The 18073-nt window shown below is 41.4% G+C and overlaps 1 protein-coding gene and 1 long non-coding RNA gene across 4 annotated transcripts in view; one reads left to right on the plus strand and one right to left on the minus strand.

Annotated features, from left to right (window-relative positions):
* The window catches only part of LOC144583208 (uncharacterized), a 43855-nt gene extending 33323 nt beyond the window's left edge, over positions 1 to 10532 (plus strand). Inside the window, exon 2 of the long non-coding RNA XR_013536875.1 lies at positions 2640 to 10532. This is a non-coding gene — a long non-coding RNA (uncharacterized LOC144583208). The remainder of the gene's footprint in view (positions 1 to 2639) is intronic.
* The window catches only part of PRDM5 (PR/SET domain 5), a 106234-nt gene continuing 98144 nt past the window's right edge, over positions 9984 to 18073 (minus strand). For 2 of the 3 annotated variants that reach the window (XM_020781540.3, XM_020781539.3), the window contains exon 16: positions 9984 to 11542. In XM_020781540.3, coding sequence (XP_020637199.2) covers positions 11378 to 11542 — 165 coding nt within the window. In that variant the 3' untranslated portion in view covers positions 9984 to 11377. The remainder of the gene's footprint in view (positions 11543 to 18073) is intronic. The other variant, XR_012087759.2, reaches the window with a different exon arrangement.

The raw sequence follows: 18073 nt of genomic DNA on the forward strand, positions 1-18073 counted from the left end.
CGAGAGTGGTCTGATGGTGACGGACCTTGTGTCTATCCCCTTGTCATGGTCAGATCACCACCTGATAAAATCTAACCTCACAGTGGCTCTCTCCCCCCGCAGGGAGCAGGGGCCTATTTCCATGGTCCGCCCTCGAAGACTACTGGATCCGATCGGTTTCCAGGAGGCCATGAGAGGGATTACGGCTGACCTGGCTAGCGCTCCTGTTGACGTCCTGGTGGACAGCTGGTCCACCGCTGCCACCCGGGCAGTCGACACGATCGCGCCCAAATGCCCTCTCCGGCGCAGAACTCGTCCGGCGCCCTGGTTCAACCTGGAGCTCCGGGCGATGAAGCGAATTAGGAGAAGGCTAGAGCGTAGATGGAGGAAGAACCCGACGGACAAAAACTGGATAGCTGTCAAGGTCGCAACTAACCTTTACCTGAATAAGGTGAAGGCTGCATGTAGATCATTCTTCGCTAACCGGATAAGCGAAGCGTCCAACCAGCAGGCGGAGCTTTTCCGTATAGTGCGCGACCTATCCGGAGTTGGTCCGGGTGATGGGCCTCCCCCTAGTTTTTCACCTGACCAATTTGCGGCATTTTTTAAATCTAAAGTGGAGGCCATCCGCCGGGAGCTCTCTCCTTTTTTAAATGCAGTGAATCGAGCTGAGATGTCCAGCGCTCCGTCTTGCCCGGTTATTCTCGACTCTTTCCAGCCAGTAACGCCTGACTCTGTGGCCAGGGTGCTTGACCGCTGTCGGGCCACCACCTCCTCCTTGGACCCTTGCCCGGCCTGGCTAATCAAAGCAGCCAGGCCGAAAACAACTGAATGGGCCACAGCAATAATAAATGGGTCTTTCCTGGAGGGCAGGTTCCCGCCTGCTCTCAAGGAGACACTCATTAGGCCCATACAAAAGAAACCTAGTTTGGCGGCGGACGAAATTGGCAACTATAGGCCCGTCGCCAATATTTCTTTCATGAGCAAAGTGGTGGAGAGGGTGGTGGCAGACCAGCTTCAGGCACTCCTGGATGAAACAGATGGCCTGGATCCATTCCAGTCGGGCTTCAGGCCGCGTCACGGTACAGAGACGGCATTGGTCGCCCTGTATGATGACCTGCTGAGGGAGGCCGACAGGGGCAAAACGTCTCTGCTGGTCCTCCTCGATATTTCGGCGGCCTTTGATACCGTCGACCACGGTATCCTCCTGGGGAGGCTCTCCGAGTTGGGAATCGGTGGCCTGGCGTTAGCCTGGCTCCGTTCCTTCTTGGAGGACCGCCCCCAGAGAGTTCAGCTTGGGGAGAGTGTCTCGGCCCCGTGGAACTCCAACTGTGGGGTTCCACAGGGGTCGATTATCTCCCCAATGCTATTTAACATCTATATGAGGCCGCTAGCGGGGGTCATCAGGGGGTGTGGAGCGCTGTATCATCAGTATGCTGATGACACCCAGCTCTACATCTCCTTTTTACCAACTGCAGGTGATGCCGTCCTGTCCCTTCAGCGCTGCCTGGGGACTGTACTGGAATGGATGCAGGAAAATGGCCTGCGGCTGAACCCGGACAAGACGGAAGTCCTGAGGGTGGGCCCCCCCGTGGTTGGTGGCTTGGTTGGCTCTCTCTCGTTTGGGGGGGCCACCCTGGCTCCGGTGAGTGGGGTCCGCAGCTTGGGCATACATTTGGACCCGACGCTCACCATGGAAACACAGGTGGCGTCGGTTGTCCGCTCCGCCTTTTTCCACCTTTGGCGGATTGCCCGGCTGCGGCCCTATCTCGACTCGGGGGCGCTCACCACCTTAGTACACGCGCTCGTAATCTCAAGATTAGATCACTGCAACGCGCTCTACGTGGGGCTACCTTTGAGGCTGATACGGAAACTCCAGATGGTGCAGAATGCAGCAGCCAGACTCCTTACCGGAGGGAGAAAATTCCATCACATTTCTCCTATCCTGGCTAGACTGCATTGGCTGCCCATTCGTTTCCGTATTGACTTCAAAGTTTTAATGCTCACTTATAAGGCCCTAAACGGTTTGGGACCTCGATACTTGGCGGAACGCCTTCACCCACCAAGTTCTACCCGGACCACCCGCGCGACCCAGGAGGTGAGGCTGAGGAGCCTGACGCCGAGGGAGGCCCGGAGGGAGAAGACACGAAACCGGGCCTTCTCGGCGGTGGCTCCTCGCCTTTGGAACAATCTCCCTCCTGAGATTCGCGCTGCCCCTACGCTGGGTACATTCAAAACTCAACTAAAAACATGGCTCTATGTCAAGGCCTTCCCTCCTGCCAGCACCTAATCTAACTTAATTTATTTTTCTCTTCTTTATTTATTTATTATTTGCGATTATTTATGATTTTTGTCATTTTCTGTTAATTGATTTTTAATTTATTTTATTATAATTGTATATATGTTCCTGTTAGCCGCTCAGAGTGGTATAGATTTACCAGATGAGCGGGATATAAATCAAATAAATAAATAAATAAAATAAATACTGTTGACACAAGAGCACCCGGTAATTCGCCATGAAATGTGGCAAACCTTTATGAGCACTCTAAACAAACAAACCAGAATCTAATTGGGATAGTGCAACATACAGTAAATCCAGAAATCTGTAACTGGTGAGCACATTCACTCTGTCTGTCTTTGGTGTCCTCTGAAACAGCTAGATCAGTGGTTCTTAACGTGGGCGATAATGCCCCCCAGGGGGCGATTTCATTTTTCAGGGGGGCGGTAGAACGAAAAGGGGCGGCGTGGGAGCGCTGGAGCAGAAGGGGGCGGTAGGGGGGCGCTGGAGCAAGCCAAACCTGTGAAGATGGCTGCAGCCTTTTTACAGTGTGCATGAATATATATTTTCCTCCAATTTTATTTTAGTTTCAGACTTTTTGTCTTGAAATTTTTAGTTCCTGCATTTGTTTTTATGCCCTTTTTATATTTCTTTTTGTGTCTTAAAATTCACTTGCAACTAAATCATTAAATGTTACTTTTTGGGGGGCATTTCATTTTCTTGGAATTTAATTTTGTTTTCAGGGGTCATTGGATTTAAGTGTCTTAAACAAACAAACAAACAAACAAATAAATAAATAAATAAGATATCATCACCGCGGGGAGGGGGGCGATGATAACTTCCTCAATGGCTCAAGGGGGCGTTTCTTTCAAAAAGGTTAAGAACCACTGAGCTAGATCATGCACACAGTTGCATCCCTAAGCATGTGACAGACAAACAGTAAACTTGGAAAAATGAATGCATAATTTCCCATATATATGTGATATTTCACAACAGGATTCTCACATACAACCAAAGGACATTCACTATAAATTAGAACTGGACTAAAATATCCACCACGTCCCTAGAAAGGGATGTGGTGGCACTGCGGGCTAAACCGCAGAAGCCTTTGTGTGCTGCAGGGTCAGAAGACCAGCAGTCGTAAGATCGAATCCACACGATGGAGTGAGCTCCCGTCGCTTTGTCCCAGCTCCTTGCCAGCCTAGCAGTTCGAAAGCATGTAAATGCAAGTAGATAAATAGGTACCACCACAGTGGGAAGGTAAACAGCATTCCGCGTATAGCCACGCTGGCCACGTGGCAACGGAAACTGTCTTCGAACAAACGCTGGCTCTACGGCTTGGAAACAGGGATGAGCACCGCCCCCTAGAGTCGAACACGACTGACTAAAATGTCAAGGGGAACCTTTACCTTTACCTAAAATATCTAGTCTATCTATTCTCGTTGTGACTAGGTGATAGAAGCAACACAAACAGTAGTAAAGTCAGTTCCAATTCACATTGACCCTTTCCTGAGTTTTCTACATTTAAAGTACACAGAAGTGGTTTCCCATTTCCTTCTTCTGAGGGTATTGTGGGACCATGCAATTTGCCCATGGCTGTAGGGGCTGGCTCTTCTCATGAGAGACAAACCAGTAAATTGAACTCCCAACCATTGGCTCTGCAGTCAGGTGCTCAACTCATTGAGCTCAGGGTAAAAATGCTCCTTTAATTAGTTGGAGGCTGAATTTTAAGGAGTTGCATCTTCAAATACAAAGCAGCAGTGTGCATTTTTCTTTTTCTTTTAAAGCAATGAAATGCTGTGCTGTTATTTCAAGTGACAGCTAATACACTCAAGCTAGGTCCTGGGATACCATGACTCTAGGAATGATGGTACATCATCACAAAAGCATCATTCCCTGGGGCTCTCATTGGCCAGTTTTTTGAGTGTACAGATTTGTCTGATTTGCATGTGAGCTTTATTTTAGAGATATGCACTGATCAACAGATTCTGTTTTGGAGCCTACATAATTCAGTGCACTGGAAAATGCTTCAGCTTGAACTGATTTGGAATCAATTGGCTTTGACTTGGGATAGGTTCCAAATCGAGCTGAGATTCAAAGAGTCATGAAAACAAACAACTTTCTTTTTTGTCGGCTATATTTGTTCCTTACCAGTGGATATTTCCTTCAGAATTTCTGACAAACAGGAGAACGTTAGCAGTTCTACAAAGTTTGAGTTTTCTATTTAATTTTCATATCAAAAGTGGTTTATCCGCTCAAAGAAACGGAAGATCCTTCAGAGAGGTGGGCGTGAGATCAAGGCTATCAGGTTTTAAATGAATAGCTACAGAAATGTTTATGCAATAGCAGGCCTTATGAAGGTTACCCAGAAACATGAGTTGTTTGCCCACCCAGTCCTTGTAGACCATTCTGAAAATGAAAAGTGTAGAAATTATCCAAAGTAACAGACCAGTAAAAAATCAGAAGGATCGGTACAGAGATTCTGATAGATGGGAAACATTTCGGGGAGTGAGTGGGTGTGGTTTCCATCCCCCACATACTTTTGCAGAAGCATGTATGAAAATGACAACATCAAGATGATGTTCCTAGACATAAAATCTATAGTTTTTAGATAAGAAAGATGACATGATTTCTTTCAAAAATCAAGGTACTTTTGTTTTAACAGAACAGAATGACTGAAATTCGAGGTACTAAATAATTTTATTTTATTTTTACTCTAATTTTATTTTTTAGCTATAACATAAACATAAACTACACAAACCAAAATACAATTTAACGGTGCTCCCCACCACCATAGACGGGGCCTCTTGGTGTAATCTTCCTCCATCTATCATCTTCATCTTCATCTTCATCTTCATCTTCATCTTCATCTTCTTCTTCTTCTTCTTCTTCTATTGTCCTCTTCTCCAGAACTGCATTGATTCTTGATTTGGAGCTTTCCCTTTTCCTCTTGTTAACACATATTCCAAAAATCTGCCCCATATTTCATAAAAATTATTCTTTTTCAACTCTCCTTTATTAACCTTTAAATTAAAAGTTTATAGCTATATTCCATATTTCTTTATACCATTCACCGATTTGAAATTCAGATTTTGATTTCCATTGCCTAGCTATTATCAGTCTAGCCGCTGTTAATAAATTGGTTATCAATTCTTTAGTCATTTTATTATATTCCACATTCTGAAATATTGATAACAAAGCAATCTCAAAATTAAATTCTATATCTTTTTCACATATGTTGTTTAATTCTTTAAAAAATTGTTTCCAAAATCTTTGTACTTAATAATTTTATTTCAATATCTTTGAGATCAGGCAATTTAGCTCATCCTTATATTGTTTTTACTTTGGCTTTTTTTCACCCCAGATTATTTTTAATGGCATTCCTTGTTTGACTTTATTCCTCCATGTATATTTCCCAAAAGGCAGTCTTATCATGAGAGACTTAACAAGCTCTGTTGCTTATTTCTTTTCTGGATGAAGTTTCCAGAAGGAAAAGGCAAGCAAAATTATAGCATCTTTTGGCAAAGGGGAGTTGAATGATGAACGGACCATTATTCTACCTGGAGCAGAAATGCAACCATGTAAACATTTCTCTGTCCTGATGGCCCCCATCTTGTGACAGATCACCCAGCAGGTGGCATAACTGAGATTACAACCAGAGCGAGACCAGGCAGGCAAAGGAAAACCTGCTGGAGCTGGGTAAATGGATCCATAACTGTCTTCCAAAACGTGCATAACTCAACAGGATGCTGATCACAGTGACAAATAAGGTAATGAAGTAGTGCAGTGGTGATAATTAATAAAACTCCTATCACCCACATCCTAGAAGAATTTGTGAGCCACCTTTGGAACTCACAAAGTTACACTTGGAGAATGATGCCATCGAATTGCTGGAGAGCTCAGTGGTTTAGGTCTCTGGCTGCAGAACCAGAGAGTAGGGAGTTCAATTCCCCACTGTGTCTCCTTGATAGGGGCTGGACTCAATGATCCACAGGGTCCCTTCCAGCTCTGCAGTTCAGAGGTTGTTGTTGTTAAAACAAACAAATACATTCAAGTAACTATTTTCTTTTTCTTAACTTGGAGAACTAAAGGCAGATTCACTGTCTAAATTCTGTACAACACAAATGCTCAGTGGGAGAGCCTATGAAGTCAAACATAATACTTTGATCATGATTAAAAGGAAAATGATGCACTGCAGGAAAAAAAATCTGAAATGATTTGGGGAGAAAGGATTTGAACAGAGTTTGAAACTACCACCTACACACTCCACTTGAACCCTAAAAATAAAATGTAAAGCATTTTCTGCTTGCAAGAGTAAATGGCAACTTAATGGAAAGCAGCTACATGTTTTTGTAACTCAGTTTCTCTCTCCCCAGGCAAAATGTAAACTGTGCTCAGGGATTAGAAATGGACCTATCAGTCACTCAAATCATTCCCTGTCCTCTTCTTCACACTGGGCAATTTTACAGGACAAGAAATATGTCTTTTTTAAATTTCTTGTCTTCTTGAAGGTGATATCCAGTATGAAGCTTCATCCAGACTTTGGTTCAGGTAGCTTTGTAGCAAGGCCTGCTTCCTCTTGGAAAGTGCTAACCCTTATCCAAAAAGTACAAATTCACATGGAAATTTATCTGGATCTAATGCACATCACTATTGGTATGTGTGCATATTGGATGAGACAGTATTCTATTAGTGACTTTTTTTAAAAAAATAAACAACAGTTGGATATGCTTTCTTGTAGGGGCCATTTTATAGAGTACAATATAGACTATTTCTCTTTGATTTATACATAAATGGTCAGAATGACTTTGGTCACTGCAAAGCTGTTAGGCTTCTGTCTAACTCTATGGTTTTACATTGAGCAAAGCTGATTAGACTGTTTGTCACACAGTAATGTGCTTGAGTGAATTATAACCACTAAACAGAAGTGACATGATTCAATAAAGTCAGTTACTATAAGCCTTTTAAACTAGAAATCCCATGTGTGCCTGTCAGCGCAACTGACAGCTGAAAGTTCATTTATGAATATCTGAGAGAAGATTTGACAGAACAATGGTTCTCAAATTACACCTCTACAGAAGCAGCAGCTTGTAAAGTATCTCTGAACCTCCTTATTCCACTTACAGAAACGATTCAAACTTATTGAGTGAGTGCATACTAATGGTAGTTACCTTGATAATACACTTTGCTGCTCACAGTGGAGAGTAACAAATAGTACCCTTGTGCATGGATCTTTAATTTGATGAGGATGAGATAGAATTCTTCTGAAGACACATTGCCTCAAATGCCACATAGTAATGGCTGTATAAGGTAGTGCTGGCTATAGAACTTCATCACACTATGAATTAGGAATTGCGCAAAAATCTCTATATAACTCCTGTTGTTGCTGTTGCTGCACAAGCCACTAGAAGCATGTGCATGGTGCATGTTCTGTGCAAGTCCCCTTCCCTGTTGTTTGCAACATCATTCCCTGACCTCTCCAAATAGACCTAGGAAAGATTTGAGATTGCTAGTCAGCAGCAATGTACTGGTTGACCAATACTTTGGCACTCAATTCAGAGAAGAGGGAGGTATTTGGGGCTAGGTGTTCAGATTAGTAATGTGTCACCTGCATAATTAACTTGTAAACCGCCCAGAGACTGCTTGAAGTGCTACAGGGTGGTATATAAGCAGCACGCTTTGCTTAATGCCACCCTGGGTTCCATTCCCATTGAAGAACAAAATAGCACTCTAGTTTGGCTAACTGGCTCACCTTTGTGCTGAAGGCAGAGGATGCCTGTGTGGTAAGAAATGCCTTCTACTAGCTTAGGCTGCTGTGTTACCTGAAATATGAACAGCTCTAAATGACCTACGCTGTGCCAAAGTTCCGATAAGACCACTGTAGGAAGCAGCTTCCTAAAGCCCTTCAGGACTCATTCATTACTATATAGCAGGAATAACCACTTCTCACAGGTCCTTTAATTGTTGCTTGGCTTACCATTGTTTAATAATGATAGTTTTAAAATCTAAAACATGATTTTTTTGTGAGAAATCCGGGATAGAAATGCCCGATAAAACAGTAAAAGTGTGCTGAGTAATATTTAATATATATATTTTAACAAAGTCCTCATTCTTATTTGTCTTGCTACTGTTTAATTTTTGCTTAGCTCTCCTATTGCCTGAAATATTTTCCCGTAACAGTCAAGAGGAGAACCCAGTATCCACTTATACAGAAGAAACACTGTGTGTGAAACTAGTCTTTCTCTTGGTGCATTTGAGGATGAATTCATTCTGCAGACTAAACATTGTAACTGACTCCTTTTCCATGGAGCTTATGATTAGAACAGGAAGCAAAACACAAAAGGGATTGTGTGTGAGAGAAAGAGATACACACCAGGATTTGTGTTCAGAACACATACCAGGTTTACCAGATCTGCAGTATTGCAGATTAGAGTCTGATGAAATTTGTTAAGAAGTGACTTAAATACAGATTTCTGAAAAAGAGTTCCAGACCTAAGAGCCACTCTGGAATAATGGCAGATGAGTGCATTGTGGGAGAAGAGACAAAAGGGGGAATGTATGTTAGAACAAGTGAAGGAAGTCCACATTGCACCTAATTAAGACTGAGTTGTAGACCATGCTTGAACTTTACATTCAGGATTACTATCTGGATAGGCCTTACATATGTAATAAGAGCGAAGGTTTGCGAAAAGCCAATCAGAAGCTGTATTCGGGTAGAACAAAGCATTATAAAATGTGAGTTATGGATCTAGGCCAGGGATAAGTAACTTTAGCCTCTATCTCCTTACCCAAAATCCCATCACAGCCAACAGTGAGGGATTATGGGAGCTTTAGTCCAAAAGAAAAATCTGGAGGGCCATTATTGCCCATCTATGCCAATAGTTGGTAGGGCAGAATTAATGTTTTTAGGTTTCAGGGTGTTGGGTACAGTCTCAGGGAATTACTATGCTTCTTTAATTCTCCAAGCAGGGAGATAAGCCTCAGGACAAACAGCACTAGAAGACGAGAATGTTAATGCCACAGGTTACTGGTTCAGTGAAGCTTTGTACACTTTTGCCCCAAATGGCATGATGGCCCATGTACCTGCATTCACCAGCTCTCTCCCCACTCCCTCCTCTTCAGTCCTGATTTTTTGGCAGGCTGACATTGGACCCACTTTTACAATACTTGACTAGCTGAAAAACATTCACTTGCAAACATGTGTGTCCTAAAACAACCTTGTACCCTTCAAAGATGGCATGCTACTGCTTTCTTTACTTCCTTTTAGCCATGCCTTGACTTCAGTTATTTAAGCATAAAATTTAGAGACAATCCATAAATAACAGGGAAACCGCTTGCTGAAAAAGTCGTGCTGTAAGCAAATTATTCTTAACTCAGTCTTGATCTTTATAAAAAAAATATGAATATGAATGACAGATTTGTTTCAAATTGTGCAACACTCTGATATGAATAAAGAAAGATTGCCCAGTCTCTTTCTCAACTGTGCAAAACCGCACTAGGGGGAAGAAGTTCTTCGAAGCAACTTAATTACATGTTCGTTGCCTTAACAGGATGTTGGATACCATTCTAAGATTTGGTTTCCTCTTCCCTTGGCATTAGCACATATTACATTAGTGCTAACATACCATTTCAACACAAATCACTCAGTGTTTATTTCTAGTTTGCCTTGCACTATGGCAATCCAATGTAATACCAACCATGCTGAAGCCACTACCACCAAGCGGGGTTTGAAAAACATTTTTTTATTTCAGTAATTGAAATAACTGTAAACCAGAATAAACTTTGCTGGAATAATTAGGCTGGTGAACAGAATAGAAGTCAGTTCACTGGTAGATGAAAACCGAGCCAATATTATAATGTACATCGTAAGAAACTGTTGCACGACATCCATCTGCCATCTGCAAACAGATGCTACAGTACAGTCTATATAGTATTGTATGCTGAGGTCCTGGATCTCAGTTTGTGCAACTACAAAGTCAATTAAGGTCACTGAGAAACCTGGCTACTATACCCAGGATATAAAACGTCAAGCTTGAAAGTGAAAAGTTCTGGAGTTAAAGGCACTAACTTTATGGGGTTATTTTGGATGGGAAAATGCCACACACCTAGATACCACCAAAGGGGGTGAGGGACATGGGTCCCTCCAAACATTGTTGGACTGCAACTCCCAACATCCCTAACCAGTAGCAAGTGATGGAGGATAATGGGAGCAGCCCAGTAGCATCTTTGTTGTTGTTTAGTTGTTAAGTCGTGTCCGTCTCTTTGTGACCCCATGGACAAGAGCACGCCAGACCCTCCTGTCTTCTACTGCCTCCCGGAGTTTGGTCAAATTCATGTTGGTAGCTTGAATTTGACCAAAATCCAGGAGCAGCAGCTAGAGGGCTTTATATTGCCGACAAATATATTCCTACAATAATCGGATGTTTACTCACATCCAGAAATGGTATTTACATTGTTTCCAGGATAAATAGTGGACTTCTAAGGAGTCATACTTGGAAGTAGCTCCCAGTGAGCTCCATGGTACTTAAACCTCAGTGAAAACAAAACAGGTGGTCTTTCAATAAACACCATGTAGCAATGTATTCACTTTTGCTTTACTAAGGTAGAGGGGAGAATCCTCATCAAAAACAATGGATGAGGTAGGGGAGAGATATGTACTTATTCCCCAGAATGACTGGAGTCTGAAGTTTCTCTGGAATAAGTGACTGGAACAGGGTGTCTGTTGGATTCCTACTGAAATATATAGGTGCATGTTACATGTGATGACAGATTCTGAAAATGATTTATCCACGTAAAATGATCTCTTACCTTCCAGAAAGGTTAGTTTCTTGAACTATAACTCCCACAATCTCCCAGCCAGCATGTAGTCCAAAAATTGCACTGTTTCCAGCCTCTGGAATATTCATTCCTTACTTACTTGTTTCTGTTCTAACCTTGTGCAACTTAGAACACTTTTTTTTAAAAAAATTGAACTTAAATGCAAAGGCAACAATGAAATAAAAGCAATTATGTGAACAAATTCAAGTTCTCTCTCCCCTCCCCCCCCCCCAGTCTTGTGTTCACTCATCAGGTGATAATTCTGAAGAGAACACTGGACACCCTCTCTCATGGAAGCCCAAATCAGCTGTCTGTTTCTCCATGGACATTTTCCATGTGTACTTTGAGGTAGTCATTTCTTGTGAACTTTTTGTGGCACAGCTGGCATTCAGCCATGGGGCGGTTGGGGTTGTGAGTCAACTTGTGCCGGATCAGCATTTTCTTCAGGCTGAACGACAAGTCGCAAACCTAAATCACAGATAAAAGGCCAAAACAAGCAAACAATCAACGTATTGAAAGAATATTTTTTTAAAAAAAGTCATAGATATTTCAACAGTCAACATTATACATAATTTCAGATAAGCCAGAACACAACTTCCCAATTTTTTGATGGAAAATGATTGAGCTGGCACCACACCGGGGAAAGCAGCCTCCTCAAGAGTATTACCAGGTTCCCCAAGAGTATTAGACATGGAGAGAGGGAGAGAAAGGAGAGCAGAGTGGTTCAGTTTCACAGGATTACATACTGTAGCGTTCACTCTGCTCATTAATATTCAGGATGAAATTTGCATGCACCAATAGGAGTCGGGGGTGATGTTAAGTGGGGGAAAAGAAAAGGAGAAAGAGAGGGAGAGTAAGAGTAGGCGGATGAGAGTGGAGAAAGAAGGTTTTGTTTAGTTGAGAGTTAACGATATTGACGACTTTTATCATTTGTAACAATAAACAATTTCTACTTGGTTCTTAAATAATACGTTGCCTGGATCTCGGTCATTGACCAAATTGATGTAATCAACTGGTGGCAGCTGAACGACACGTAGCGTGCACCTTTGCTTGGTGAAATGACCAAAGGCCATGTGGGAACGTGACACATAGTATGGCACAAAGGGTAATTTTGTATGTGTATATGACAGTAACTTATGTCATCTTATCTGTGAAGCTTCTCAGTCATCCAGGTGAGGTTATCTGGAAGTTGAGTCATGGCAACTGGACTTCTTTTTTATTAGGTTCAAATGTTTCACTACTCATCCAAGTAGCTCCTTCAGTCCAAGGAGAGTTGGTAGGAGACCCCTGATATATCCTCCACCTTGGTTTCACTTCCCCCTGGTCTGAATGGACAAAGGACTGGGGGGGGGGAGTGAGTGAAAATCCCACTTCTGCAATCCTTCCCCACTCATTCTCAAGGGTTGTTAACAGTGGTCTTTCTGGTGGGTGTGTTCCTAATCTTTCTGGGGATGGATAAAAGGGCAGCATGATAAATAGGATACAGATTGTGCCTAACGCCTCTACCCTTGTTGAGTGAGGGATTTTCTATATGCACATGGATGGCCTCCCTGACCCCTCTCTCAAACCACCCATCTTCTCGGTCCAAAATGAGTACGTCTTAGTCATCAGAGTGTCCCTTATCCTTCAAATGAAGGAACATTGCTGTTGTGGTCCTGGGCTGTTGCCCCTTCTGTGCTGGGCCATTCTCCTGTTTAGTGTCTTTTTGGTTTCTCTAATGTAGAGCTCCAAACACTCCTCTTTGCATTGGACCATATATATTGTATTGCTCCTGTTGTGTTTTGGTGTCTGGTCTTTTAGGTGGACAAGTCTCTGTCTTATTGTGTTTGTGGGTTTGAAAAGCATAGGTACGTGGTGTTTACCAAAAATCCTTTTGAGCTTTTCAGACACAGCTGCTATGTAAGGAATGACCAGGTTCTTCTGTAGGCTGTGGGTCTCAGACTGTTCCATTGTCCTGCTGGGTCAGGACATTGACTTGTTAAAGGCCCATTTTAGATATGTCATCTTATTTACATGACTACCTAATATCTTGCCTACTAAGGCCCTCAGCCAAATCAGCCACACTAGTCTCTGTTGCTCAAGGGTGCCTACTAGCATAAAGAATAATTAAGGTACCTTCACAGCTTGAAGATGATTAGCTGGGCTTCACAAGCCAATGGAGCCACACTAGATTATACAAAACCTTATCATCAACAAAGTCTTCCTTAGTCTGAGCAGCAAGTAGTAAACACAATAGTCAAAATCCTGTTGCTTAACATAAGCCAAATTGTAACCCCCAGTCCTTTCCTCCCTGATAAAACAAGCATAATTCTCAGGACATTTGTGTGTGTGTACCAAGATGATGTATGTATGTGCCTCCAGGAATTGTGACAGACCAGTTTGTTTACCAGGGAGGAACAGGCTGAAAGTTATGATCTGGCTGGTGTGAAGCAACAGGGTTTCAGCCAATAGGTCAAGCTAGATATTAAAAAGAATATGTATTCATTATCATTAATTTGTCCCCACACAGTATGATATTTTCTCAGAGCTACCTCCTTTAGCAATAGTTCTTACAAATTAAGTCCATTTTTATCTTCCAATAACCAATCACAAAATAAAGATATGCAAGACATGTAGGTGAGGAAAATCATGTTAGGCATCCTTCGCAAAGATGGGATGGTGCAAAAATGCAAAACCAAACCAGACCATGATAAACATTTCTTCTAGATTAGACCAGTGTTTATTGCCTCACTTTCCTAATCCAGTATCTGAGGACTAATACATCCATGACATCATGTTCCTCTTCCCCATTTTGGACTTGAGAGCTAACATGTATTTCCTACCTCAATGCTTAACAGATGGATATTTTATGGGTTATTAACAATGTCACCTTTTCTTTTTGTCAAAAGATTGTAGTCAAAAAATATTTTTAGAGAGTGAAGGAAGAAGAACAGTTAAGCTTAAAATCCTACACTTTGGTTTAGAAGCGTAAGAATTTGGCACACTTGTACACTGACCCATGCTAACAATGTTTTGATATAGATTCCAACAAGCAGTCTCTCCTTTTGGAGGCAGAAGGCAGACAAACACATAGTTCTGCCTTTCTGTCCATGATCAAGGTGAATTCTTCCCATATGTGACAAATAACAGTGAATGTAATTTTTAGCAAGGTCTGTGTTGCAAGAGAATCAAGCAGAAAACAAACAAAAACAGTGGCAGACGTGCAGAAAACATTATTTTGGGTTGTTTTGTTGACATAGTTCTTGTCGGGTACAAACAATTCATATAAATCTTATTCAGACCAAGCCCTGCTATGCTGCAAATTGAAATGACCAGTAAAAGGCAGACAACACAAGTCCAAGGGATCACATACAACTTTGTCCTCTACGAGGTGTCATGGTACCATCTCAATACTTTGTTTGGACAACAGACACGGTCAAGTCTACTGTTATTAACAATGGCAATGATGGCTGAAATACATACAGAATAAACTAAAAAGGAACCAGATGGAGGTGCACCCTAAACTGAACTTTGGACTACTGTTCCATCTCAAAACTTCTGGAAGAATAGGCTCTATAAGATGTCAAAGATCTGCATCTAGCCCAGTGCTTTTTGGGGAATAAGACATTGAAGTATGGTGACACCTTTACCAGTGAGTTTTAGCACCCCAGCCTTAGCTGAAAGAAACTGCTTTCAGGAATAACTTAACCTGAGGAACAAGAGTGACATTGTGCACGTCACACAGTGAAATCATATCATAAATAGAAGAAATACCTATATTCCAGCTGAAGTTTATCCATGGATTAAGGGTTTAAGTTTTAAAAAATGACACTGTATGAAAGGCATGAGAGGCATGAAGCTTTATGAACAGTGTTTCCCCTGTAGGTGTTCAGCTGCATTATTATGAGATTATTATGAGATCTCTCCTTGCAGGTCTACTGAGTAACAACAGACTTTATATAGTCTGTATTTAGAAACAGAGGGACACAGGCATAGTGATGCTAGTGAAGTCTGGATCAGTGTCACTTATTACAGCTGGCCAAGTGGAGACTGTGATAATGGGGGTGCTGAAAGAATGCCCCCACTTTCATGTGGCATATTGGAAATCATGCCCCTTCTACCTTGCCTGTGTGCTTAACATAATCAAATGCAACTCAGTAGACCAGTGGCCCCTGCTAATTAAGCAAGAGATCCTTAATTGGTAAACAGGAGATTGCCACTTTTGCACATTTAAATGGCAAATATAAAAGAACTCCTTTAGTAGAAACATGAAACTGTACATGTAATGAGTGGTGAGGTCACAAATATATTAAGCTCAGAAGATACACATGACAACATTTGCACAAATGCAGATGTATGAATATCTCAACTGTATCATTTATCTTACTGGAAATAAATTGTGAGAGTATCATCCTCAGCAGATGGGCTGTGTCAAATTCTGCTACCAGTAAGTAGCTTTTAATGAATCTCGATCATACAGTGATGACAGTTTAACAATGGCACATTATTTTTGCAAAATGAGAAGAATAAACTGCTTACAGATGCACACTTAATACCCTTCTTCACTGAGCGGTAAATTCCTCTTGATAAGCTATAACTGTAACATTTCAAAAGCCTACAAATAAATAAAAACTGCATTGCCAAGGTTAAAACAAAACAAAGAAAACAGCACAAAGGATTTGTAAAGAAATAACTGAATATATGGAGAAAAACTGTGAGGGATTGTCTCAAACAGGAAAGGTGAATCATCAAAATGCAACTTTTTGGTGTCATTCTAAAAATTAAAGTTTGAAAGATTTTGTTTTGAATTGTGTTGCATTCTAGACTATTGTTAAAAGCTAAAAGAAAAAGCTTTCAAATATGCTATCCAGGTATTGAACACAGTTAATTTCAAGCTAAATGTATTTAAGTGTTTAGTAAAGTTAATATAAATGCCTACTGCTAGTGAAAATATTAAAAAGTAATATCTATTTATTTAAAATATTTTCAACCCACCTTTCTCCTTCAAAAGGATACAAAGCATCTTACAATGATTAAAAGGCAGTTTTTAAGATTAGTAGTAATGAGCATACATTATGAAAAAGAGCACCAAAACACATTCAATGCAGTAAGCCTAAGGTACAACAACTAAAAACCCCACTTGGCAGCCATTCGCTAAGGGAGTATAGCTCATGACTTGGCATACAAAGGGTGAAAATATATGCTAAGAGTCCAAGTTCACATTATTATGGTACACGTTCAATTTTAGGAAGACCATGTGTCTGAATCCTTCTCTTGCCTGGGGAAAACTAACCTGTCTCTTCTCCATGATGTTCCATCTCTCCATAGACAAAATGGAAACGTTAGAAGGGATATACTTATAAACTGAAAAGTAGTTTATTTATAACTGTTGCTGCTGATCTCTGTGGTGATGTCACCAAAACCAGCATCCTTAGAGCTCTCAGTCCTCATACAATATCATGATATTTCAGCTTGAGGATCACTGCTATCAGATTTGATAGCTTCTGTGCCTGACAAGACATTCCTGGCAGCCACTGTCAGATTGAAATTTTTTTCCCCTGTATGGCAGCGATATATTGTCATGGCTCTAAGGCAGTTTACATCCTACAACAGCTGGTGTGAGTAGAAAGCTCATCATGGGGATGCCATTTCCAGTGGGCAGCATAATGCCTTGCAGAGCTCTCAATATGGAAGGGAAGCTGCTACAAGTCTACAGAGCATCTCAATGTTTATTGCAGTTAAATTGCAGTCTATGCAAGAAGGGTAATATACGAATTAAATCATTTCTATCAGGCACAAAACTGTGCTCAGCTCCATTTGCCTCTCATATTCCACCTCAGCTTCTAATGTTTCCTTGCTACTGCCATGATGCAGCAGCCTCTTACGGTTGGGCAATGGCTCTAACTGCGATTTGTCAGGCATCTGCTAATGTAGACAGAACAGCAAGCCAGAGGTCCTGTTTTGGCAGCACCTTTCAACCAATGGCTTGCAAATCTGCTATCCAATGAGACATAATGGACATGTTAGAGTATCGCAACAAGCCAGTAGGACTTCCATCAAGAGCTTGTTTCATATGATGCCAGAACCTCCCAGAAACTCACAGAACTGAAGCAAAATAATAGTTCTGCAATTATTCCTCTGACTTGAAAGAGGAAAGACAAGCCAGAGTACTATGTCCTGCCAAGGTTTTGACATCTCTCCCAACAAACTAGGAATGGGAAGATCATGGTTTGTCTATCTGCTTATCTTTTTGCTGTTTACTGAGTTGTGATGCCTATCTTTTCAAAGGTTTTTTTTACAAGTTCTTCCTGTACAAAATGGAAGCTGTCCCAGTGCTTTTAGGGAAATCTAGTTCTTTGTGGGAGGTATAGTTCTTTAAGGGTACCCTATACAGAGCCTAATGAGAAGCAGAAAATAGGGCCTATTCTAGGTGACTGAAATGCAGGGATGTGTAGTGATCTGTACAGTGATCTGTATTTGCGGGCAGGATCTCTCAAAATTCTGCCTGGGGAATTCTTGGAGAATTCTGGGATTTGGAGTCGAAAGGAAAGGAAAGGAAACACATGCCTAGTATCTACAGGTGTGAGATCTCCTGTGTGACGCCCACATAGAAGCTCACATATATGTCACTGACTTTAAAGAAATGGTCATATGTCCAGAAAAAAGAGACATCATCATTAAATTTAAGAACTTAATGTAATTTTAATACAGAGAACAGGTCTTTAACTTGGAGGAAGGAAAGAATCACCAGAAAAGTAAACCCATAATATGTGTTTCAATGCCAACTATCTAATTAAAGTAAGCATTTTTAGTAGATACTTTAGTAAAGACATAAGAGCAGTTATCTGCTTTGCATCACTTGCATAACTGAAAGAAAACAAACAAAGATGCAGTCTGTATAGTATATCCACAAAGCATTTCCATATCCTTGGCGTGTGGGGAGTCGGCACATGTAATTATGGCCACTAACACAAAGAAAAATTACTATGGAGAAAGGGCACAGACACCGCAAAGAGTATG

The sequence above is a fragment of the Pogona vitticeps genome, chromosome 5, assembly GCF_051106095.1.
Source record: "Pogona vitticeps strain Pit_001003342236 chromosome 5, PviZW2.1, whole genome shotgun sequence".
Classification (NCBI taxonomy): Eukaryota; Metazoa; Chordata; class Lepidosauria; order Squamata; family Agamidae; genus Pogona; species Pogona vitticeps.